Source organism: Trachemys scripta, chromosome 9 (genome assembly GCF_013100865.1).
Source record: "Trachemys scripta elegans isolate TJP31775 chromosome 9, CAS_Tse_1.0, whole genome shotgun sequence".
NCBI classification, from domain to species: domain Eukaryota; kingdom Metazoa; phylum Chordata; order Testudines; family Emydidae; genus Trachemys; species Trachemys scripta.
The window spans coordinates 72,004,970-72,031,236 of NC_048306.1; the positions used below are offsets into that span (position 1 = coordinate 72,004,970).

Here is a 26,267-nt window from a genome sequence, read left to right on the forward strand (position 1 = left end):
TTCATGGGATATCCCACCGGTCTTGTGCAGATTGGCAGGTAGTTTGATAAGCATAGAGGAAAATTTTCCTTATAACTTTGCTAGCCACCTCTCCTCCAAATGTGTGTAAACATGACAGATTGCAACAAATCTTCAATAGGGATGCAGGCAATTTGTAAACTCCTAACTAAATAACAGCCCTAGTCATTGTGGTCTAACAGCTAATATGGGTATTTAGAAATACCTAAAATATTTACATGGACTATGAAGATAAAAAAGGAATTATTTCAATTTATCATTTCATTAATTAGGTTTAGCATATTGAAAAGAGTAAAAACTGGGACTAGTTTAAACTTGCATATTAAAACATTTCAGGTCAACCTGTTCTGTTTTGGTATTAAGTGTTAAATGTTTAAAAAAATATCTGTTCGGAGACATTCTAGGCACCAAGTTGTGATGCTAAATATAGAATTGGACTCAACTCTGAGATTTTGGGAGCCTAATTCAGCCCTTTAAAGACATTTTTAAACAGTTTCCCCCCCTATATTTAACCATTGTACTGGTATGATTTGTTGTTGTTATATTCCACTAAATGCAATAACTTCACTGTGACTCAACATATTTAACAGCATCTTTGGTCACAATGGAGTCAAATATAAAATCCAGTAGTTTAGACATTTACCTCTTCCAAAACTGCAAATAAATATTTTCCATTAATGTGACCTTCAGTAAACAGAGGTGCAGTTTATTCACTAAAGAGGCCCAATTTACTAACATTTTGGGTTGACATGATTGTGAACATCCTTTGGGTGATATTAAAGCAAAATTACTACTACCCCAATGCCTACTTCTGAAGTGTGAGAATTATTTTTGCTAACTTGACAGAGTATAAAAATCAGATTCCATTTTTCCTTTTAAAAAAATGCTGTGAAAACAGTTGTTTGGAGTTAAATGTTCCCCTGCAGTGCCAGCATGGTGTCGGTTAGTGCAGAACAGTTGGAAAATGGAATTAACTAAAAACAAAAAGTTAATTTGATTAGTCTGTTTTCATTATCCTAACTGAGTGAAATGCAAAAAGTCAAACTGCATAAATAGTGAAAAGTTAGATTTTCACAAGAATCTTAAATTAAAAAGTTTAGTTCCTAAAATAATATTTTATGTGACTGTGAAAATTAAAACACTGCCTGAAAATGTATGAAGTCCTTACTATAGAAAGAAACTCTTTTGCTATTATATTCCATTTGGTTTTCTAGAGTAGGTTAAGGTCTGTGTAGATATTCAAGGGAGAATTTATTTTTAAACTATCAGACAACTTATTAACACTATTTTCTTCACTAACATTTTTTCTTTAAAAAAATTAGTGTTGGTGTAGAGAACACCACCATTTTTATCCTGACTCTATGTAATGGCTAACAATCAGTTATTTATAATAAATTAGGCCCAAAATATCAATGGAATAAAATAATGGAAAAATATGAACCCTTCAACAGACATATACTAATTTCATTCTTTAAAATATCTAAAATGGATTTCATCTAGTTCAAGATTAATTTCGCCACTTGCATTTTATATTACTTTAAGACTCTTCTGTACAGCAAGTTGAACAGAACAAAGCAAACATCCTAATAGCCCCTCTCCATAATGGTTTTAATACATAAGATATTTAAAACTATTTTAGCTTTTTTTTTTTTTTTTTAAAAGGTAGCAAAGCCTAAAGACAATGTAAGAATCAGCATCTGTTGGACAACACTATAATCATCTCCATTCTGGGTGGGATAAATGAGGAGGAAGAGAGAAACTGGAGAAGCAATGTCCCAAGTTATGAAAAATAAACTTGTGCATTTAGCAAGTCTGCTAAATCTTCAGGGATTTTGCTTTTTTCCTTGGTTGCAGTTGAAACGCTTTGTTTGCTCTGTGGCAGTATACCACACTGTGTTCAGTTATAAAAAGTTTTCAATCTGTCTCTTAACTTTGGGTGCTTTTTGTGTGTGTCTGCGTGCAAGTTTCCATTTAGTTTAACTGAACACAGTGCAAACAAAGGCAAGAAACTGAAGTTACATCATGAAAACCAGGAGCTCACACTAAAAACACATAAAAGCAGCATCTTGTATATTCTGTTTTCTCCTGTCTTCATTCTGGGGAAGAGGAATCGTCATCGTCATCATCATCATCTTCATCATTGAATGAGCATGGGGTTTCTCCTCGTGACTCCGAATAACGTGATGTTGCACTGCTGGACTGTTGACTACCAGGGGCAAGGAACTGTCCAGTTGCTAAGGCCACTTCAGCATCCAGACACAATCCTGGATTTCCACTATCAAAAGAACAGAAAAGTCATCCTGTAACTTGAGAGAATTTCTCATGATGTTTGAGAGCTTTTTGTGGCTTCTTGTTTGTATTTAACAAAGAAGCTACCAACAAGGAACTACCTGAAACATTTTAATTTAAAATGAATCTAGTATTTGGGGAAGGGATCAGGAGTGCAGAAAAGCAAAAGGAACGCAAGGATCAATAGGGGGTTTGCCAATTTCTCTTGTCCCAGCTAGGGAAGCTCCTGAAGCCAAGAGAAGGAATCAAAAGGGAATGATTCTCCCATTGCCTTGTCTATGCTGTAGTGTGTGTGCATTGAGAGGTGAACTGCCATGATCAAGAACTCGTTAGGAACTCTAGGGGCCAGAAAAAACAGGATTTCTACCCAAATACACGATGACAAACATTTAGGTCTTGTGATCAATTTGTATTTTAAAGCCAATTCACAACCAAGAAATTTAAAAATTAAAGCAAGGATTAGGCAGTGTGGAACTTATAACTTTTGTCGGCACAATTAGGGAAATAACATGTACAGACACCAAAAATTTCAACTAAAATCCTCAAGGCTCCAACTTGGGTGAAAACGCAATAAAAAAAAGTCTCATCCTACTCCTCACAATAAATAATGTATATAAAAAAAGTCTGAATTGTTCACAAAGGGTTCTGAATTATGAACAAACTATTTTAGATCTTTCTAAAAGGTGAAGACACACCACTTTTCAAGTCTCCTATACAAACACAGTTTGTCCAATTAACCTCAAATGTACACACACACACATTTTCCTCTGGCAAAGACTACAAATCAGAAATTGTCTGTGGAAAGAAGCCTTTTATCAGAAAGTTAGAATGTTCCAAAAATCAGTCATCATCGAAACTACTTTGTGTACATTTGAAATGCTACAGTGGTGCCTCTGTAGTGCTTCAGTGTAGACCAGTGGTCACCAACCAGTAGATTGTGATCAACTGGTCGATCCTGGAGTCTCTGATAGTCGATCGTGATCTCTGGCCACTAAAAATCCAGTGACGCAGCAGGGCTAAGACAGGCTCCCTGCCTGCCCTGGTCCCACCCCGCTCCCAGAAATGGACAGCCTGCCCCTGAGGCCCCGGAGGAGGGGTGGAGGCAGGGGTCTCTGTGTGCTGCTCCTGCCTGCAAGTACCGCCCCTCACAGCTCCCACTAGCTGGGAATGGAGAACTGCGGCCAATGGGAGCTGTGGGGGCGGTGCCTGCAGAGAGTGGTAGCGCGCAGAGCCATGTGCCCCCTCCCCAAGGGCCGCAAGGGTGTGAGGGCTGCTTCCAGGAGCCGTGTGGGGCCAGGGCAGGCAGGGAGCTTGCCTTAGCTCTGCTGTGCCACTGACAGGGAGCCGCTTGAGGTAAGTGCTGCCTGGTGGGAGCCTGCACCCCAGCCCTGAGCTCTCTCCCGGAGCCAGCACCCTAGCCCTGAGCCCCCTTCCAGAGCCAGCACCCCTCCTTCTGCACCCCAACACTCTGCCCCAGCCTGGAGCTTCCTCTTGCACCCAAACTCCCTTCCAGAGCTTGCACCCCTCACCCCCTCCTGCATCCCAACCCCCTGCCCCAGGCTCAGCCTAGAGGCCCCCCCCACACACTCCAAACCCCTCTGCCCCAGCCCAGGGGCAATACCCCAACTTCCTGCCCCAGCCCAGTGAAAGTGAGTGAGGGTGAGTGAGTGACGGCTGGAAGGGGGATGGAGTAAGTGCGGCAGGGTAGATCCTGCGTTGCACTTAAATTCAAAAAGGGATCTTGTGCATAAAAAGGTTGGAGACCACTGGTGTAGACATTACCTACACTAACAGGACGGGTTTTGCTGTCATCAGAGGAAATGCACCTTCCCTAGAGCCGATAGCTAAGTCGACAGAATTCTTTGGTCAACCTAGCGCTGTCTGTACTGGGGGTTAGTTCGGCTTAACTATGTCACTCAGGGTTATGGATTTTTCACATGCCTGAGCGATGCAGCTGGATCAACCTAACTTTTTAGTGTAGTCCAGACCATAGTGTCCTTTATATTTAGTTGGGGTGAAATTCATTCCTGTGCTATAACACCCTATTTTGAGAGGGTAAGTGATGCATTGGGGTGAATTTTGCACTTTCTCAATATGAGTATCACAGGAAACTATCTTTCATTGTTTGAAATAGCAAAATCACTCTCTAGTTACCTTGATTTAGAAATAGAGGTACCGCCAGCTGCTTCTAAAGTTGAACCTGAATGAGATGAATTTAAAAGTAACCCCTGGTTCAACCATGAAAGTCCTGTAGCCATATCTAAAAGACAACAGTTACACATTAAAGTTACAGCAACATTTTTCTTTCCTTACAATGTTAGAATCTGCATTTAACTTGGTTTTAGATGTCTAGCTTTTAATTTAAACACCATATACTATTTTTGCATCATTAACCATAACATTGCTCGTACATCATCATCATCAAAAGTGGTACTCCGGAAACGTTCAGTATTTATTTTCCACGAATGACTTTCAGATTAAATCTGCTCTGTTGAAAGTGTCAAATAAGTTCCAAGTACTGTAACTTCAAGATCAGTTTAATATCTTAATTGTGGGAAATAGCTGTTCTCTCTTTGCTCCATACCTCACTAACTACTGAGATCAGCATTTAGTTTATTGTGCTGACGATAGATAAGACCCAGAACATGGAACAACATTCATAGCCCCAAAACTTTGTTAATGCAGAGTTAAGGTTGACTGGCAGTGCCTCATATCCTTTCATAATGCTGGCTGCAACTATATTTAAACCTCTGAAAACCAGGAGTTACGGCATGCACACTAGCGTTACCATTCAATCTTAACTCTGGCACCTACAGCTGGCAAGAGCCAGTGTTGAGATGCTGTAATTTCAGCCAGGGATGCTCTAAAATAAGCAGATATGAGGAATGAAGTAAATGTGGCATGTTGTACAGAATAGTATTCTCTCATTTGTCTACATGCATTCCAACTACACTCAACACAGCCATCCCTATCACAGTGGACTGGTACAGAGATTATTTTTGGAAGGTTGCCACAGAGTTGTTTCTGTACCCACAGAGCTTGAGACCCCTCATTTCTGTGCTGAGTTTTGTGCATGTGCAAATAGAAGCGCATAGTAGTTTATCCTTGATGCAGAAATGTGTAGCGGTCTGGGAGTAAACATGATAGCATGATGTAAAACAGAAAAAGGTGATGTTCCAGAAGAAAGTCTTATAGACTTAAAGGGTGGAAACATCTGGCAACTCTGGCAGTGGCTTATGCAGGTGAGGTGAAGTGATTGAGTATAGACCAGCATAGGCACCGACTTCTCCTCTGCCCAGTGGGTGCTCGCCCCCCCGCCCCTTCCCTCCCCCCATTACACCCCTTCCCCAAAGTCCCCGCCCCAGCCCCGCCTTCTCCCCTGAGTGCACTGCATCCCCGCTTCTCCCGCTCCCTCCCGGAAAGTCCTAAGCACCGCCAAACAGCTGTTAGGCGTGGGGGGCAGGAATCGCTGGGAGGGAGAGAAGTGGGGACGCAGCGTGCTTGGGGGAGGGGAGGCTTGGCTGCTGGTGGGTGCGAAGCACCCGTAATTTTTTCCCGGGGGCGCTCCAGCTCCGGAACACCCATGAAGTCGGCGCCTATGTAGACCAGGAATAGCCAGCTGGTGGTCACTAAGCCTGCCCTGAATACAGCTTTTGCCCGAGTGAGCACATAGTCTTACCATTTCTTTTGTTTCATCATCTGGAACAATAGCGTGCTAATCCAAAATAGATTCAGCTAATTCAGAACAAAAAACTCCTATCCTAGAATAAAAGCATCCACACAGGGAGTTAATGAGAAATAGCTATTCTGAAGCAACTCTTGTCATAGACAATCCTTTGGGACTTGTCTACATTTAAAACACTGCAGTGCCACAACTGCACCGCATCAGCACTTCAGTGAAGACACTACCTATTGCTGATGGGAGGGGTTCTCCTGTTGGTGTAGGCAATCCACCTCCCAGAAAGGCAGTAGCTAGGCTGACTGGAGAATTCTCCTGTCAACCTAGCACTGTCTACATCAGAGGTTAGATTGGTTTAATTGTGCCGTTCGAGAGTGTGTGTGGATTTTTCACACTGCTGAGCAATGTAGTTATATCGACCTAATTACCTAGTGTAGACCAGGCTCTAGTGTAGGAGAACGGGGTCTGCACAACCCTCTGCAGCCAGAGGATTCCAGGAGTATAAAGTGGTGCATTCATCTCAATGAGATGTATCTGAACATTCCATGGAAATGAATACAGTCAGACACAATTGCTCTGAGAGGTGTGAACTGACCCATTCATCTAAATGGGTGTTCCCGTTCTCTGTCTCCCTCCCAAAGTCCACCCCAGCCAGTTTTCAAATCAATCCTGTTAGAGCACTTTGATTATTAAAATCAGCACTTTTTTGAGGGGTGGGGAAAAACCTCTGTATCGGAGGAACCCTTGACCAAATGACCTGCTAATTCTAGTGTGACACAGCATTATAGTGGGATGGTAGTGCTCCCATAGTTAAGGTTTCACCATGATGATCTTATGCCAGTCTTTAGTATAGAGCTCTTATTAGGGTGGCATTTTCTGAAGCTCAGCAACCCATTTGAACATTCTGACATCCATCAAAGTCACAGCTACTTGCTTTTCTTTGTTTATATTCAGTTCTATTGTTCAGGAAATGGGTGAGAAGCATATGGCATGATTTACATTACCCTAATACTGTTGCTTACTAGAGTCTTTCATTTTCCCTCTATTTGAAATTATTTTCCTTGGCAATACTTAAAAGTAAAATGGAAGCATGCAAGTGGGTTTTAGAGTATTCTGAAATCTCGGCTCTTTAAAAACCAGAAGCTTTTCTTTCAGGCCTACCTTTCAGGAGGAGCCCTTGCAGAGTGAAGGCAGAGAGCAACTATCACAACACTCAAAGGCCTTGGCTACACTAGCGAGTTATAGCGCTGTAAAGCCGCTCCCAGCGCTGTAACTCACTCCCCGTCCACACTGGCAAGGCATTTGCAGCGCTGTATCTTTGTGGCTGCAGCGCTGCATGTACTCCACGTCCCCGAGAGGAATAGTGTGTATTGCGCTGCCGCTGCAGCACTGCGGCGCCAGTGTGGCCGCCCAATGCTCTGTCACTGGCCTCCAGAAGTATTCGGCAGTATCCCACAATGCCTGTTCTAGCCACTCTGGTCATCAGTTCAAACTCTACTGCTCTGGCCTCAGGTAACCAACCATGTGACCCACCCTTTACATTCCCCGGGAATTTTAAAAATCCCCTTGCTGTTTGCTCAGCCCGGCATGGTGTGGAGTGCTATCAGCGAATCTTTCCAGGTGACCATGCCTCCACGCGCCAAGTGAGCCCCAGCATGGAGCAATGGCGAGTTGCTGGACCTCATCAGTGTTTGGGGGGAGGAAGCTGTACAGTCCCAGCTGCGCTCCAGCCATAGGAATTACGATACCTTCGGGAAGGTATCAAAGGACATGATGGAAAGGGGCCATGACCAGGACGCCCTGCAGTGCAGGATTAAAGGGAAGGAGCTGCGGAGTGCCTACCGCAAAGCCTGCGATGCAAACGGCCGCTCGGGTGCTCCCCCCCCGCGACCTGCTGATTCTACAAAGAGCTGGATGCAATACTTGAGGTTAACCCCACCTCCACTCCGAGCACCACCATGGACACTTCAGAACCGGTGGGGGAGAGGGGGAGGAGGAAAACGGGAGTGAGGGTGGTGGGCCGGATGGGGACACCCCGGAATCCCTGGAGCTATGCAGCCAGGACCTCTTCTCGAGCCAGGAGGAAGGTAGCCAGTCGCAGCGGCCGGTACTTGGTGGAGGACAGGTTCCCGGTAAGCAGTTTTTTTTCGGGAAGGAATTTTTTCGGTGCGGGCTCTTTGGGAGAGGAGGGTTAGGCATGCATGCCTAGATGCGGAATAGTGCATTGATATGGTTTATCACATCGCGATAATCGGCCTCGGTAATCTCCTCCAATGTCTCATCCAGAACGTGTGCAATGCACTTGCGCAGGTTTATTGGGAGAGCCACCGTGGTCCTTGTCCCAGCCAGGCTAACGTGTCCGCGCCACTGTGCCACGAGGGGCGGGGGGACAATTGCTGCACACAGGCAAGCTGTGTATGGGCCAGGGCGGAAGCCGCATTGCAGTAGAAGACCCTCCCTTGCTTCCCAGGTCACCCTCAGAAGCGAGATACCGTCCAGGACGAACTCCTGTGGAAAATGTTGGGACAGTGTTCAGTGTAGGTGCCCCCTGAAGCTGTTGGCTCTCCCCAAGGCACAGAAACCCAGAGGACAGTGCAGCCCTGAAACAATCAGTCCCCCTTATTCACCACTTGAGGCTCCTGTGGGATATGTGGGCTCTGTTTCGGATGGGAAAATTATGCAATTGTGTAGACCCTGTGTGTTTTCTACTCAAGTGTGGGGGGAATCATTACTCTGTCTGGTGTAAATCATGCTGCCTCTGTTAAATGTTGCATTTTGCCTATACAGCTGCATCAACCTTGAGACCTCAGCCATCCCTCTTATCGCCTGCTCAGAGACTGCAAAGACTCAGGAAGAGACCACGAAAAAGCAAAGAAGACATGCTGCAATAAGTGATGCAGCAATCTATTAAAGAGAATGAGAAAGCATGGAACTGGAGGGAGAGAGAAAGCAGGATCCACCAGGAAAACGCAGCGCACCGGCGGCAAAGCACGGAGCACCAGCAGCAAAGCACTCATCGGCTCATAAACATCCTGGAGTGCCAAGCAGACACTATCCAGGAGCTCGTAGCCATGCAGAAGGAGCAGTACTGCAAACGCAAACGCCACCCCCCCTACAGCCCTTGTCCCAAAACTCTTTCCGTTGTGCCCCACTGTCACCTCCAACCCACTTTCCCCAACTTCTGTGTTCTTCACGCCACCAGCTGCCTCCAACACCAGTATCTTCACCACCCAGCCCTGAAAACCACGACCCTTACCCTCTGCACTCAACCCCCATCACCATGCAGTATAGCTACCCTGAAGTGCAGCACTCACTGCACAGCGCACCAGAAAGGACATACGCGAATCTGTGATTGTACCGTTCCCCACTCCACCCCCTTGTTTCTTTTGGATTTTTTGGCTTTGAAAACATTCTTTATTATTGCATAACGTAAAAGACTCCTTAGCCCAGGAAATAAACAGGCACTGCAAGTCTGCTTAGCAAATACTGATTCCTCAAGCTTGGAACTACTGCACTTCACTCTCCTGCAGGGCACCAGATATCACTGCTGGTTTTCAGCCTCAAATTGCTCCAAGGCATCCCTAATCCTTGCAGCCCCGGGCTGGGCCCCTGTAACAGCCCTGCTCTCTGGCTGTGCAAATTCAGCCTCCAGGTGTTGAACTTCAGAGGTCCATGCCTGAGTGAAGCTTTCCCCACTCCCTTCACAAATATTATGGAGGGCACAGCATGCGGATATAACCACGGGGATGCTGTTTTCAGCCAAGTCCAGCTTCCAGTACAGAGATCGCCAGCAGCCCTTTAAACGGCCAAAGGCACACTCCACAGTCATTCGGCACCGGCTCAGCCTGTAGTTGAACCGTTCCTTGCTGCTGTCAAGGCTCCCTGTGTAGGGTTTCATGAGCCATGGCATTAACGGGTAAGCAGGGTCTCCAAGGATCACAATGGGCATTTCAACTTCCCCTACCGTGATCTTCTGCTCTGGGAAAAAAGTCCCGGCCTGCATCTTCCTGAACAGCCAAGTGTTCCGAAAGATGCGTGCGTCATGCACCTTTCCGGGCCAGCCTGTGTTAATGTCAATGAAACGCCCACGGTGATCCACAAGCGCCTGGAGAACAATAGAGAAATACCCCTTCCGATTAACGTACTCGGATCCTAGGTGGGGTGGTGACAGAATAGGAATGTGCGTCCCATCTATTGCCCCTCCACAGTTAGGGAACCCCATTTGTGCAAAGCCATCCACTATGTCCTGCACGTTACCCAGAGTCACGGTTCTTCTGAGTAGGATGCAATTAATGGCCCTGCAAACTTCCATCAACATGATTCCACCAGTCGACTTTCCCACTCCAAACTGGTTTGCGACCGACCGGTAGCTGTCTGGAGTTGCCAGCTTCCAGATTGCAATAGCCACCTGCTTCTCCACTGGCAGGGCAGCTCTCAATCTCGTGTCCTTGCGCCGCATCCCAGACTTCCATGACGATGTGATCCCACCACTCGGTGCTTGTTTCCTGAGCCCGAAAGCGGCGTTCCACGGTGCTGAGCATGTCCGTGAATGCCACAAGCAATTTTGTGTCATATGCGTTACGCGGCTCGATAGCATCGTCGGACCCCTCACTCTCACTGTCACTTTGGATCTTAAGGAATAGTTTGACAGCCAAATGTGACGTGCTGGCGAGATAAGTCAGCATACACCTCAGCAGTTTGGGCTCCATTTCCCGCAGACAGATTGCGCTGCACAGAAACCGTTGAAAGATGGCGCCAAAGGTGGACGGAAATAAAGGGATTTCTGGGATGCGAAGTGATGCATCACAGGGCGTTGGGACAGGATCCAGAATGCCCCGCCACCCATGCCCCCTTCCCACAACTCACGGTGCCAGAATGGGAAGAGGTGCTCTGTGGGATAGCTGCCCATAATGCACCACTCCCAATGGCGCAGCAAATGCTGCAAATGTGGCCATGACAGTGCGCTGGGCAACTGTCAGTGTGGACAGACTGCAGCGCTTTCCCTACTCAGCTGTATGAAGTCAGGTTTAATTCACAGCGCTGTACATCTGCAAGTGTAACCAAGGCCAAAATATATCTACACTACAGTGCCGTGGTGTAGAGTCTTCCTTTGACAGAAGGGGTTTTTTGTCAATGTAGTTAAACCACCTCTTCAAGAGGTGAAGTCTGTCAACCTAGCTGCGTCTACTCCGGGGATTAGGTCAACGTAATTGTGCCGCAAAATTTTTCACAGCCCTAAGCGCCATAGCTAGGTCAATATTAATTTTAAATTTAGACCAGGCCTCAGTCTCAGGAAGCTGACAAAGGTAGGACTCAGACTTACAGTACGTGGATGCTACTTAGTACTCTGGGGGAATTCTGTGCCACTGCAGAATTCGCACAGAATTGGTGCTGCAGAACTCTGCAGAGCCCAGCTGGCATTGGGCGGAGTGCCCAGCGCAGCAGGCATAGAGGACAGTAAAGAATCTGGGAGGGAGTAAAGGCTCTGGGGTGCAGGTATCTGGGGGGGAGGAGGGTGCCCCACAGCTGGGCTCTGGGGGAGGGGATGCCATGCAGCCCCCTCCCGCACCCCCCCAACTGGAACAGGGTTGTAATAGGGGTTTCTTTAACTTTCTACTCCTGGGGGAATGTTTTTTGTTGTTGTGTGTATTGTTGACATAGCTTTTGACAGGTATTTTGAAATAAATTACCAAAATAATTGAAACTGGTGTGATTATATTTTGACAATAAAATATGCAGAATTTTAAAATATTGTGTGCAGAATTTTTAATTTTTTTGGCACAGAATTCATCCAGGAGTATACGTGGGTTCAGTGGCCACAGAACATCACCTCAAGGTACATACTCTGTCAGCATGTCTGCAGACACTGATTGCAGTAGAGCCCCCAGGCCTGCTGCACCTGCACAAATGACTTTCTCCGGATCAAGCCACTGTGTAGATCCAATGTTTACCCTGAATAACTTTTTAAAATATTGCTTTGCTAAAGGTGCTGGAGATCCATCCAGTGTAGTTGCTATCAGTTCGGGAGGCTCAGAGCCCTAGATGTGCACAAAAAAAGTTAATCATGTGACATGAAAATTTTACAGTTTCTTTTTTTGGTGGTGGTGGGAGGGATGGACTGTATCTTGGAAACCTTATATTGGACCACTATGTCTGCCCTGGATCACAGCAATTTCCAAGACATTCTAAGTAAGCATGTGGATTTTAGAGTAAACAATAACTAAGCGCAATCTAATATACAATGCTGCTACTACCCCACTCTATATACAATACACGTTCTTGTTCAGAAACTGTATTGTCTTCTCAGTTCCGGCAGTAGTAAACCACTTCTTTCCTCCCCCCTACTCCACCCCAAAAAAGACACCCTTGGTTTTTGTTAACAAACTCAGCATTTATGGTTCAAGATACATAGAGAGATAGCTGTGTGCTATACCAATATGGTATTTTAAGTTAAATTTTGGACCAGACTCCTACTAATTTAGGTAAAAGTACACTCAAGCTTTTATTTAAAATAACATGATTAATTTTCGCACAATGAGATCTAGAGAAAATTAAAAAGTAAGAGTGTATACATTTGTGAGAAAGGGGGCTTTCTGAGGGAATGGATAAAATGTAAGCCTTTTGTACAAAGAAAACTTTAAAAAGTTAATAAATTAAAAGATTCTTTCATATATTTTGCATTAATCTGTATAAGCAATTCTAAAATGTTATTTTGGGCTGGGAAGTAACATATTCTTTAAGAAAAGTAATTTATTTTAGCAGAGATGGTCATATTTGGTTGTAGATTTTTCACCAAATCTATCCACGTAACTCCAGACTAGGAGATCCTATCCGCTTTGCTTCTCCAATGGTTATGCATGTTCATTTAGCAAATACAACACTACCATAATTAATCTTCAGCCTTCAGTATCTGTTTCTCTAAAATAGCAGCACAGTCTTGGCCCAGTCTTTGAGGCCAGGTATGCACTAGGAGTGCTTTAGTGGTATAGGAAAAGCAATACAGTAAAAACATCCCCATAAAAGAAACAAGCTTTGCTGGTATAGCTGCATCTACAGTAAGGACTTCTGCTGGCAGAGCTATGTCAGTCAGAGAGCACAACCCTGACTGACATAGCTATGCAAGCAGAAATTTGTCCTGTAGACACAGCCCGAAGCTCTCATCATTGTGTACAGTAAGTATGCTTTGCTAAGGAGATACCTAGCAATGAGCTGATTCAGATAATTCTTTACTTCTGACATCAACTACAGAGGTTTCTCTTCCATCATAGTCTAGTTCATGGGGTAGGCCAGTGTGGGAAAGCTCTAAACTTTGTTGTCTGCAACAAATGTAACCAGTAAATAAATACAAGACATTGATTTGCTATTCTTGAAAAGTAGTTAATTGAAGTCTATATATTTTAAAGCAACATGGCAAATTTGATGGAAATAAACCATAAAATGTGGATACTTAACCTTAAATTCTGCTCTGGTAGTATAAGAAATAAAGCATACGAAAGTTAAAAAGGGAAGTTATACTTTGCTGAGAGAACCATGTAATAAGGCAAATGCCCTCTTTTTGATATCTTGGAAAACATATTTAAGACAGCTACTCCTATTTGTTAATACAGGCATCTGATTGTAGTAACTACATAATTTATACTGATCCTCACACTGCATATTTATATTAGGAGCAACCAATAAAAGAAACCTTCAGACTAAATGCACACACTTTAGTACACAATACCAGATTAAAAGAACCAGAACTTTTGGCCATATTTTCTCATAACCAAAATAAGACAGCTTTGAAAAATGTACTCAAAACAACCCACATCTAAAGAGTACAGTATTGGTCCAGAGTACTTTGTATAAAGGGGAAGTCAATACAGGACTTGTGATTAGCAGCCAGAAGCCTATGTGGATGTGGAATACTAGTGTGTTACCAAATAAATTATGCCAACAACAAAAATGTTACTTCTTTAAGAATATAAAAACTTATACCAATGTATATATTATAAATTATCATCTAAGTGACTGGACAGGTTCCAACTGCATTATCCTCCCAGGGAGATCTATAAAATTACTTTGTTTGCAACAGAAAAAAATCTTCTCTCTCATTTGCAGCAGAAATACCATTACCTTCTATAGAGCTTCTACACTTAGGGAACAAAGCATTAAAAATTAATCTTCTATTCTTAGCTACAGGAAAGGGACCCAAGATTTTTTAAAATAATAAACAAGGCAAATCAATACAACAGACATTAGGTGAAGTGAGAATCAGATTAACAACACAGGTGTCAGGCTAATGGCAGTGTTCCAATTTTTCTGAAAATTAAGTGTTGAAATTTCTTTTTATCGATTTACTGGGCAACATTCCTTTCATCGGTGGAAGATCTCCTAAAGTGAACCAGAAAGTTTAAGAGAACTTTAGAACAATTTAAGTTTAGACTGACAATAGCCAAGGACCAGAAGCACGTAAGTAACCTACAATACTGCAGCATGCTGTCTAAGTCTATAACTGGAAGCCCACCTAGCTATGAACACTAAGCAATTCATCCAAGCAGAATGTCTAAGAGAAGAGGGTGGGAAGAGAAAATCCTCTTTGTGTACAGGATGTGATCAACCTTGGAGTTAATATCCAAAAAGACTTTCATAATACTGAGAAGTAATGTCACAAACACTGGACTCAAATGTCACTGAAGAACAATGAAAGAAGACAGAATATATAGGAGAAAGCATAAGTTTACAATGATATTTGCAATGATAGGAAAATGCAGAAAGTAATTATTTCAAGAACCTATACATTTTAACAAACATCCAGAATCTTACTCCAAGAGAGTCCAGCTATTAGACTGGCATGCTGCAAATCTAATAAAAGAGATCAACACTCCTAATTTTAAAAGCAAGTTCTACCTTTTAATAAAAGAGGGTTGTAACATTTTCTAGGAAGTTTAATTTAGTTAATGACACTTTGCGCTTTTCATCAATAGTTCTCAAACACTATACATAAGGCACAAAGGTGAAAATCACTTGCTCAAGATCAGTAACAGAATCCATATCTCCAGATACACATGCCCTATTTCCTCTAAATCAGGGGTTCTCAAACTTCATTGCACCGTGACCCTCTATTACTACATGACCCCAGGAGGGAGTAGTGAAGTCTCAGCCCACTTGAATCCCACGACCCCAGGTAGGGGGGCCAAAGCCCGAACCCCACTGCCCTGGGCAGAGAAGCTCCAAAGTCAAAGCCCAAGGACTTCAGCCCCAACAGGGGGCCTGCAACCTGAGCCCCGCCACTCAGGGCTGAAGCCCTTGGGCTTCGGCTCCAGCCTGGGGCGGATGGGTTGGGCTTTGGATTTGGCAAGTCTAAGACAGTCCTGGTGACCCCATTAAAACGGGGTTGTGACCCACTTTGGGGTCCTGACCCAGTTTGAGAACCGCTGCTCTAAAACACACATCATCTCATTCTTATTTAATACTTATAACGCAATAGTACTCAGAGGGCCAATCAAAATCAGGGCCTTGTTTTGCTATGTGCTGTATAAATACAAAGGAATATGTGGTCCATGCAAAATGAGAGATTTATAAGGAGAATCTCCTCAATAAGCTGAAAGAGCAGTCTAATATCAGAATTGTCCTCTGCTAAGGTGCTCTCTATTCCACACATTTTTGGGGGAGTGAGGGAGAGGAGAAAAAAAGAGAAATGGACTCCCTTTTATAGGTCTTTCCCGTTCCTGTTATCCAGGATTCTTTTGAGCCTAAAAAGGAGTAGCAATGATGCAAGGAAAATACTGTCATTTTGAGGCGCTTGGGCTATATTATTGAGTCTTAAGGATTATGTTTTCACCAGAAACTATTAATGGAATTATTCCTTTGCACTGCAGCCCATTCATGAATTGATATTCTAAACAATTTTAAATTAAGTCTACATGTGCCCATCGAAGATTAATTTTAAAACCACCAGTCATTTGTGGGATCCTGCTGGCTTTCATAAATCTACTTCAAACTGTCTTATGCCTCATGCTTATGTAGTTTGACATAATTAGAAATGCTTCAGTAAGTTATGGCTTTGAATTTAATCAAGGATAATATTTAAAAGCTTCATTTAACTTACCTGTGACATAGCTTTCTAAAGCTTTTGGCACCAATGATTTTGCAGTTCTTAGATCCTCTGCTGAGCATTTGCCTGCCTCTAGCCCAAAGGACATTCCCATTCGCTTCAGCACCTCAATGTCATCATGAATCTCAAACGTGTTATCAAAATTAAAGAGGTATTCAAATCTGTACAGGAGAAATGTCAAAGTGAGATGGTTCTGGAAGGAACCATGGGCCTGATTATATTTTCCTGTGCTATACATTCAGCAAGTAAGTGTACAGATACAATTACAATATTTTAGGATTTCTTCAGAGGTCAAAGATGCTTTTTTTCCTAAATACCATGGGTAGGTACAGCTTTTCTCCTGTACTTAGGAGAGTGGCATCTCTGCAGGGTTCCAATGATCATATTTCCCAATTAAAACAACTTTTTCCATGGCAGGCAATAAGAGTCCATAAACTTTTCTCCTTCATTAAACGGATTAAAAGATAAGGAAAACATTCCTGCTCCAGCAAGAACCCTTACTTGTACTAAATCCAATACTTTTTGAAAGTCTTATACAGCTTTGTCACAAAATAATCATTTTTATTTTTGCTGCTTTTTCCTTAAACTTTCTGTTCTAATCCACAACATCCCCACTGTGAACGGACGTATTTACTTCAATGTAAATCACTGTTTGGATAGTTTATCAATTAAATAACAACCTTCTAAATCTGTTTGCTTACAGGTCCTATATGTTAAAAAGTGTCATATCATGTTTTGCCAGCATAGTTATTTCAGTTAGGAGTGAAAAAAAAAAATCACACCCTTAACTAGCATAGATATATTGGCAAAATCCCCCGTGTAGATGCAATTTATACTGTCAGAAGAGTCCTTTTGCCAGGGTAGTTTATCTTGTTCAGGGTAGCCTCTCCACCAGCAGGCGTTGCTGGTATAGCTATACTGTAAAACCTTTGTAGTGTAGACCAGCCCTCTGTCCCAGAACTGTTGCATTATTCGCTCAGCTTGTACTCTGGCCTGCTTGCAATACTGAGAATAAGCCAGAGGTCATCTATTCTTTCCAATAAATAAGGGACAATAATCAACTGTTTAAAACTTATTTAAGCAACTTGTCTCTTTTTCCACCCCCAACAGAAAGAGAAGTTTAACTAGACTGATTAATTTCTGATTAAAAAAAAGTCCACTGTCTTTCTATGAAATTCGTTTAAGCCCAGATCCCTAGTAAACAGTTTTTTGTTCAATTAATGCTTGAAATGATCACAAAACTCTTGTCAAGCATAAACAAGAATCTATTTCTTCAGTGCTTTTGCAACCTGAGACTCCAAACCAGCAAAAATTAAACATGTTCATAACTCTACTAGCACTGAGGTAAATGGAGACTGAGCCAATATAGAAAATATCTGAAGTGACTATGGTCTCCAGAATCTCATTTAAAAAAAGAGAAAACCTCAAAAACACAAACTGAAGGCAAGATGCAAGTCTGCAAAGAGCCTGAAACAATAGCTCTGAAAGGTATGAACTGCCCCATTTATTTCATTAAGGTGAAAACTCAGGTGCCCAGTGATGATGATTTATATGTCAGCGTTCTTAACTCTTTCATTCTTCATGTAAGAAAGGAGAGGAGGGATCAGTGATCTGCACAGTTTACTGTCAGCAGCATCTCACTTTGATGCCATAGGTAGGTGACAAGTTGCAGATAGGACTATCTTCTCCGCCTCAGTCAAGGGGCCTAACAGAGCACACGGCATACTAAAACTCCACTTGAGGGGAGGGCGGGAGCCAAGTTCAAGGAGCCCATTAGAGCTCAGAGGCCATATGATCATACTTTGAACAACTACATGATGTATAGCAGCAGTTCTCAACGAGGGCCCTGGGGGGCTGTGACCAGGTTTCGGGGGTCTGCCAAGCATGGGACGTTAGACTCACTGGGGTCCAGGGCAGAAAGCCGAAGCACCATGTGGGTCTGAAGCCTGGAGCCCCAAGACCTGCCACCAGCAGCTGAAACTGAAGCCTGAGCAACTTAAGTTTGCAGGGCCGCCTATGGCATGAGGCTCTGGCCAATTGCTCTGCTTGCCCTAACTGGGCCCTGGCTTTTATAGGCAGAAAAACAGTTGTTGTGGAACAGGTGGGGACATGGAGTTTTTTATAGCATGTTTGCGGGGGCCTCAGAAAGAAAAAGGTTGAGAACCTCTAATCTATAGTAAGCAGCATCTCATTCTAGCAACTGACAAGGAAGCAGTTTATTTTGTGGGTGGAGGAGTTTGGAGGAGTGCCATCAGGTCTTTTTTTCAGTCAGACCCCTGAATGGAACTACTCTTTGAGTACAGTTACACATGCTTTAGTGTTTGAAGGATTGAGTCTAAATCCTGGTCTACACACAGTTTCTGTACCAGTATAAACTGTCAGAGATATATTTTTTAAAATTTATAGTTATACTGGTACAACCTCTAGTGTGAACATAGTTATACTGCTATAGTTTAACTATATGGGAAGAGCAATAACCTATATCAGTACTAGGCACCTTTGTACTGATATAACTGTGTCCACAGTAGGTGGGTTGTACTGCTTTAACTATATCAGTATAGTTGAAGAGGTACAACTTTTTTGTGTAGACAAGCCCCGAGAAAAAAATCACACCAAAAATACTAAGTTGTAAAGTTTAACTTAGAAATGTTAAAAAAAAAAAAAAAAACCCAAAAAACAGTGTTTGCTGTACAGTATCTAGAAATAACTCTTGAGCTCAGCTGTTTTGGTATGAATAGTAAAGTTATATGTATCATATGCTATGCATTTCTGCCACAGAATTCATCCACATCTTACCTTGGAATACTGCTCTAGAATCCCAGCTTTTATTTTTTTAAATGGCTTTTCTAGCCTTTATGGGTGAGAAGAAAACTTTCTAAATGTGAACCAGGTGCAAACCAGTGCTTTGGGGCACATCAGACGGTGTTTACACTGGGCGTTTTTCTTAAAAGGTCCTGTTGGTGCAGAACTAGTATAGACCAATCACCAATATTTTAACAACTGTGATGTCTTACCTAACAGATTGATTTCATATAGGGCTGTCAAATGGTTAAAAAAATTAATTGCAATTAATCGTGAGATTAAAAAAATAATTGCGATAAATCACAATTTTAATCACACCGTTAAACAATAATAGAATACCATTTATTTAAATATTTTTGGATGTTTTCTACATTTTCAAATGCATTGATTTCAATAATAACGCAGAATACAAAGAGTACAGTGCTCACTTTCTATTATTTTTTATTACAAATATTTGCATTGTAAAAAAGATAAACAAAAGAAACAGTATTTTTGAATTCTCCTCATATAAGTACTGAAGTGCAATCTCTTAATCGTGAAAGTTCAACTTACAAATGTAGAATTATTATTTTTTGTTATATAACTGCACTCAAAAATAAAACAATGTAAAACTTTAGAGCCTACAAGTCCAGATTTGTAAGCTGTAAATTGCACTTTCGCGACAAAGAGATTACACTACCGTACTTGTATGAGGTGAATTGAAATATACTATTTCTTTTATCCTTTTTACAGTGCAAATATTTGTAATAAAAATAATAATATAAAGTGAGCACTGTACACTTTTTACGTCAGTGGTTCTCAAACTATTGTGCTGGTGACCCCTTTCACATAGCAACCCCCCCTTATAAATTAAAAACACCTGTTTATATATTTAACGCCATTATAAATGCTGAAGGCAAAGCGGGGTTTGGGGTAGAGGCTGACAGCTCGCAACCCCCGCACGTAATAACCTCGTGACCCCCTGAGGGGTCCTGAACCCCAGTTTGAGAACCCCTGCTGTATTCTGTATTGTAACTGAAATCAATATATTTGAAAATGTAGAAAAACATCCAAAAATATTTATAATACATTAAAATTGGTATTCTATTAGTTTAACAGTGCAATTCAAAGTGCGATTATTTGTGATTCATTTTTAAAATTGAGTTAATTAGTTTTGAGTTAATCGCTTGAGTTAACTGCAATTAATTGACAGCCCTAATTTCATGGTGATTAAACCACCAGCAGCTGCTGGGACCTTATCCACATATGCACCCCACTGGTGTGAACACTACTTGACTGCACAGGGAGTTGCAACAGAGGGAAACTGTAAGGGGAAAATATAGTGTAAACAGGTCCCTGAGATGCAAACAGTAGCTTTAGGGATGTGAAATGTCCCACTCATCTCAATGGGGTGTTAATATTGAAGACTGATGATATCAACAATTTAAAATATATCACCACTGATAATTTTAGTATCCCACAATCTCAAACTCCCTCCCATGCCTTCCCAGGTACCAAATGCTTCTGCTTACCTCCCAACAACTTGTACAATTCAGTTATGAAGTTTCAATAAAAAAATATTCAACTTATTAACAATTATTTAATTTGATATTAAGCTTAAAAATTAGGGTCAATTTAAAAATAATTGAGGGGACATTATGCTGTACTATTCATTGGAATATTTCATTCAACAAAAATATAAATTTTTAATCTACTATTAGCTGGCATAGTATTTCCAGGCAACTGCACTGGAGTCCAGAAATTAGGCCTCTTATAAGAATTTCAGCCAACTGTGCTGCAGAGTGCACAGGGTCCTGATTATACATATTCACCAACAACTTCACCATAGCCAGAATTGTAATTTGGATGTTGAAACTGAAGCAATTAGGGACTTTTATTCTACTTCGTTATAAAGTTTCATTATATTCAAGTTCACCATAAGGAGGTTCCACTGTAATGCAAAATCAATGTACGGTAGAATGAAATCCATAACCAATAACATTCAATGAAAGAGATCTATTTACCACTAATAAACTGTTATGATCTAGTAAACAATGATACATCAAGATTGTATTCTTTCACCAGAATTCACAAGAGAGCTGAGAACAAATACAGACTCCCTCACGTATAAGTACAAGAGTCACAGGTTAACATCAAAGAAACGCTTACAACTAAATCCATAATGCAATAAACCATAACCCAAGAATGCAAGCGAAATATTTCTAACTGTTGCATACTTTCATTCTTCTCTATCTTACGAAGCACTAAAGAAAGTGAGCCTGGTGCCACTAAAATGAACCAAACATCTATTTCCCAATTGCCTCTGGGACTTATTTCCATCTCATAATTTTGAACAAGTTGGTAGCCATATAACTCTGACTAAAAGTTGTAGAGCATGCATCATACATTTTACAAAAGCACAATGGTGGTTAAGTATACTGAAAGAGGTATCAAACACCATAGGCGCTGATTTTATTTTTCCCAGTGGATGCTCTGCCCTGAAGCCCTGCCCCTTCCCCCAAGCCCCACCCTTGCTCTGCTTCTTCCCACCCCCTCTCTACTCCCTCCCCCACCTGCCCTTCACTTTCTCCTCTCAGCCCGCTCCCCCAAGGCTCCCCCACCTGCCGGCCACTGATTTCTTTCTGCCCTCCCTCGAGTGCCTCCTGCCAGCTGCCGAACAGCTGATCAGCAGCCAGGCCAGGGGCCCCGCCGAACAGCTGTGGTTGGTGGGTCCTGAGTATCCCCTATTTTTTTCCCATGGGTGTTTGAGCCCTGGCGCACCCATGGAGTCAGTACCTATGTCAAATACCAGGAAGATGAAAGGGAAATGCAAATGTATAATTAGTTTCAGTATGAAGTGAATAGACTTTCTGTTCAAAGAAAAATCCCATACTTATTACACAGAAGACTGAATATTCCAATATGTGGTTCCACATCACACTCACTTATCACTTGATATGCTGCAGTCTATAACAGTTCTTTTGCTAGTGTTAACTATTAGGAAAGGGAGCTGTATTGTAGAGTTCAAAGCTGGAGGACCTTGATTCTGTTGTTCATTTTGCTGATTTCTTTGTACCAAATTTTTGAATGCTATTTGCTGTAGAAAGAAGAAAAAGAAAAAGGAAAATGATCACTGTCATTCAAATGTAAATGTGGACTCTTCCACGATCTGGGATTTTACAGCTGTTTTAGTAACCAAGTACCGGTACCTCCAGCACCTGTCTGGTATCTCTCCTAAGATGGGGTGGTCACAGTCTGAACTCTCTGTGCTGGCTAACAAACTCTCCTTTGTGCTGGCCAGGAACAGAAAGGAGTGCATGCTGCACCCTTTCAAAGGAGGCACAGCAGACATGCTCCCCTGGCAATCTCTGGAGCTTTGGGAGGGTAGCACAGTACGGAGTACAATGCCCAGGAGACAGAGCATCTCCACACATTAGGAATTAGGGCTTAAAAGGCATAATAAAGGCCTTATCTACTAGCCAGGGTGCATAATTACATCAGTTTAAAAGGTCAGAAAATGTAAAGATAACAAAGTTATACTTAATGTGGATCAAATGGCACCTCCCCTGGCCCACTCCCCTCTTCTCTTCTTTACTCTCTTATCCATCTTCCTCTTTTCTCTCCTCTGTTCACTCTATATCATCCAGTCCTAGCAAATCTGTAGCTTTGAAATTACCCACTTTCATAACTGTTTACAAGTTACAACCTTCTCTCCACAGCTCATCTTGTGCTATGGGATTTTGTATATAGTCAAGTCTGCAATGACTGGCAATAATCTGGGATATCTGTGAATCTTCTGTAGTCCATGTTTGGCACTACTGATTCCAGTCAATAGGAGCACAAACATATAAAATGGCAAGAATTGCTAAAATTATGTGAATGGTGAAAGTAGTTAAATTAGAATCAAACACTGAAGAGCTATCATAAAACAGATACATAAACACAATGAGCAGGGAGTTTATGGGTCTAATTTTCCTATCACTTTCACCACCGTGCCTTCTTCGAGTTACTTAGGATGTATACCAGTGTTAGTGACGTCAGAATTAAGTCCAACTATTTAGAAAAAATATTTTTGCCACTGAGAAAAGCAGAAGTGTCCAAATGCTTAGAATTTCACTGCATATCTGATTGTGTCTAAAACACCATCATATTTTGCACCAAGAAAAAAAAACGTTATTTTCTGTTACCCTATGACTTTAACTCGTGAGCTTATACAAATGGTCCATTATGTGTAAAGCATTCAAAACCCAGGCATATATCCAAACACTATAAATACGGTGTAGACCTTTAAAAAAATGAAATGCCCTCTTTGCAAACCGAAATGCATTTGAAGTTACAATATTTCTTCATTCAGGCCAAATCAGCAGGTTTCAAAAAGCCTTCCTAGGTTACTGCATCAAAATGTGAAAAGTGCCAGGCCTGGATTCATGAGTCTTTTATAATAAGGATCCTGAAGTTTCAGTTCCCCAGCAACAACTGATTCTCAGCTATGGAATGTACAACTGAACCCATGCAAGTGTGTGTTGAAAATTGCATTTTTCAATGGTAACTTGTCAGAGGGACCAAGTGGGGGGGGGGGAGGGGTGAGGAGAGGAGGAGAGGCGGGGGGCGGCGTGATCCTGCTCCTGTTCCCACTGGAGTCGGTGGCAAAACAGCATGTGTGGAATGTTTGCAAAATGTAATAATGACATAGGGTAGAAGATATTGACAGATAATGACAACTGTGCTCCAGGAGGCTGCATCTATCCAGGAGGCCCCATGCTAGGATGGCAGGGGTATTTTAGGTCAGGATTCAGGTACACTGCAATATCACTTTCATGGGCACTAAATTAATCTAAAAACATTTATAAAGTGGAGAAGAAAAATACTCTGAACCTTAACAGTTTTTTGTTAGTGGCTGTATAAATAAAAATTAAATTTACCTGCAATAGTAGCTCTTGCAGCTGGGCTCTCTTCTGTTTTATTCGTTCTAGCCGTCTCTGTTTCTCTATCTTTAGAACATAAATTTAGACACACTAAGATACAATTTTGTAAATACATAAATTGCCTGGTCTTGTTCTCTGTCTAAAACAAAATAGATTTTTGCAATAAAGGAAGTGAAATTTTGATACCCTTATAGAAATTCACACTATATTTGTTTGAGGGAGGTGGGTTACAGGGCCTAGTACCTAAGCTGAAAATCCTTCCCAGCTACACCTCGCTACCTTGTAGCATTCTCCTTTCTCATATGGACTAATCACATAGTGGGGCATTTCTAGGAACCTGGATTTACACAACTTAATTTTTGACTGCAACCTCAACCTCTGCTTTTATATCACTTTCCCTTCTTTAAAAGACCAATACTACCCCACCTAAGTTGTAGCATTTCCTCTCCCTTATTTCTCCCTGTTGGATATATGTCATAGGAACTTTCTGCAGCCCTGGATAGGAAATACTGCATCCCTCCAAAATGGAGCCATCATAGTATCACAATAAAACATTTTCTTTCTTATTCCCACTCATTAAAAGCATCCCATCAACAGTTCTCTCAGTCCCTGTTTACTCAGGACTGAAAGACAACTATCGAGACTGGGCCCAGGACCATCTAGGATGGCATTTTAGTGTATCATCGCTAGGCCAAGAGTGACCACCCTTTTTGACTACTAACCGGAAACCTGGATAGACTAGCAAAAATTCAGTAACCAGTCACAGGAAGAGGTTATGGGAAAGCAGCTACCATGCTATCAGTTTCTTCCAGCAGCCATGGTGACACAAATGGAATAAACAAAACTATTTTCAACAGTATTCAGGACAGTGGTACTTCAGGACCTCTACCCATGCTGCCAGAACACCAGAATCTATACTTTAAATCAAGGAGAGTCCTGAGGAAATCCAAAGAGGTGGACAGTCTAATAAAGCTACAGTGCTGGCCTCTATGTGTATTTTTAATGCTCTAGGTTTTAATGTTCCTGCTGCTGTAAACACTAATGTATCTTGGCTCCCAATTACATTAAGCCCTATTTTAATTACCTCTCATTTCAAATTGCGTAGCTCCAAACCATAATATTATAAAGTTTAACTCCACTGCAAACAGAAACAATTTTATTTACAATGCCTTCTAATACAATTAACTGTGACTAATGTGCTTTCTGCAAAGTTGAGTGCAGGGCCTAGCTTTGCTTGACCTATAAGACTATCAAAGTAAATAAATTTTAAAAGGTCTAATAATTTATCCTCTCTACACATTGATTTTTTCTGTGTTTTCTCTTTAAGGTGACCTTTATACAGAACTACATTTTTGTTTATGTATTTAAAATAACTTTAAAATACACTTGGTAAATCTATTGATTTCAGCACATGTGAAAACACAGCTTTATTTCTTTTCTGTTAAATGACACTGAAAGCAACATTTTAAGGAAATGCTTGGTTTTCACTGTGCTCAGAGGCTTGTGTAACTAAAGTCATAGATAGAAAAAGGACATAAGGTTAATTTGATTGAGTTGTCACACTGTAGACAACAAAATGTGAGAACAATAACATCAACATTTATCATTTCATAGCAATATGATGCACACAAATAATTCACACAAACTGAGTTTAAAAGATTTGAATTAAAACCAAAGACATTTAAAAAATATTCACAAAATACTATTATGGTAAAATTTACTTTAAAATGATCAGGCGTAGCCATTTTCCCTGGGTTTATCATACCTGTCAGCCTACTGTTTGACAATGATTAAAACAGTAAATGTTTTTCTTTTTCTTTTCTCCCATTGCCATTTCAATGTCCTAAAAGGTATTATATGAATAGAACTGCACAAAATAACTTGTTTTTCACTAGGTATACAAAACCAGATATTTATTCAAGTAATTGCAAAAATTCACAAATTTGATAGAAATTGAGATATTGTATTTTCTGCTAGTCAGTACAATATTTTGGTGTGAACATTGTGATATTTGTCTTGTGCAAGATACATGACTATTGTCCACAGGGCAAGTGACATTTTCACAGAGAAAGTTTGGCATCTTTGCAACAAAATGATAGTTTTCTCCCTGCTGAAAATGCCAGACAAAAGATTCAACAGGCAATTTTAAAAATATTTCTGACTTTTCCTGATAAGCAAATATTGTTCAGCATCCCTGTATGATATTCCTTTTAAAGAGGTTTTCTATCATCCATATCAATAGCTAGATAAACTTACTTCCCAGTAAATTCTTTTTCTAAACAAATCATCATCATTGTGGCAAATACCAAAGGGACTTGTCCTCCTTTGCAAATCAAGCACCAGCTGGCTTGAGTTCTGGCAAATTGCTTGAATTGTTTTAGCTATATGTTCAGTTTATGGCTACTGGCAATCTTACTGGGCCACCAAAGTTTATGGCACCCCTGTAATCACCTGCTGTGGAGCGGCATTCCTTGGTACA

General features: G+C 41.6%; 1 protein-coding gene across 7 annotated transcripts in view; it reads right to left on the reverse strand.

Moving 5' to 3' along the window:
- Positions 1-1,658: 1,658 nt before the first annotated feature.
- Positions 1,659-26,267, reverse strand: part of TFDP2 (transcription factor Dp-2) — a 179,029-nt gene continuing 154,420 nt past the window's right edge. For all 7 annotated transcript variants that reach the window (XM_034781710.1, XM_034781709.1, XM_034781706.1 and 4 more), the window contains 5 exons: positions 23,786-23,854; positions 21,809-21,960; positions 16,077-16,243; positions 4,462-4,567; positions 1,659-2,293 (listed from right to left, as the gene is read on the reverse strand). In XM_034781710.1, the coding sequence (XP_034637601.1) occupies positions 2,110-2,293; positions 4,462-4,567; positions 16,077-16,243; positions 21,809-21,960; positions 23,786-23,854 (678 nt within the window). In that variant the 3' untranslated portion in view covers positions 1,659-2,109. The remainder of the gene's footprint in view (positions 2,294-4,461; positions 4,568-16,076; positions 16,244-21,808; positions 21,961-23,785; positions 23,855-26,267) is intronic.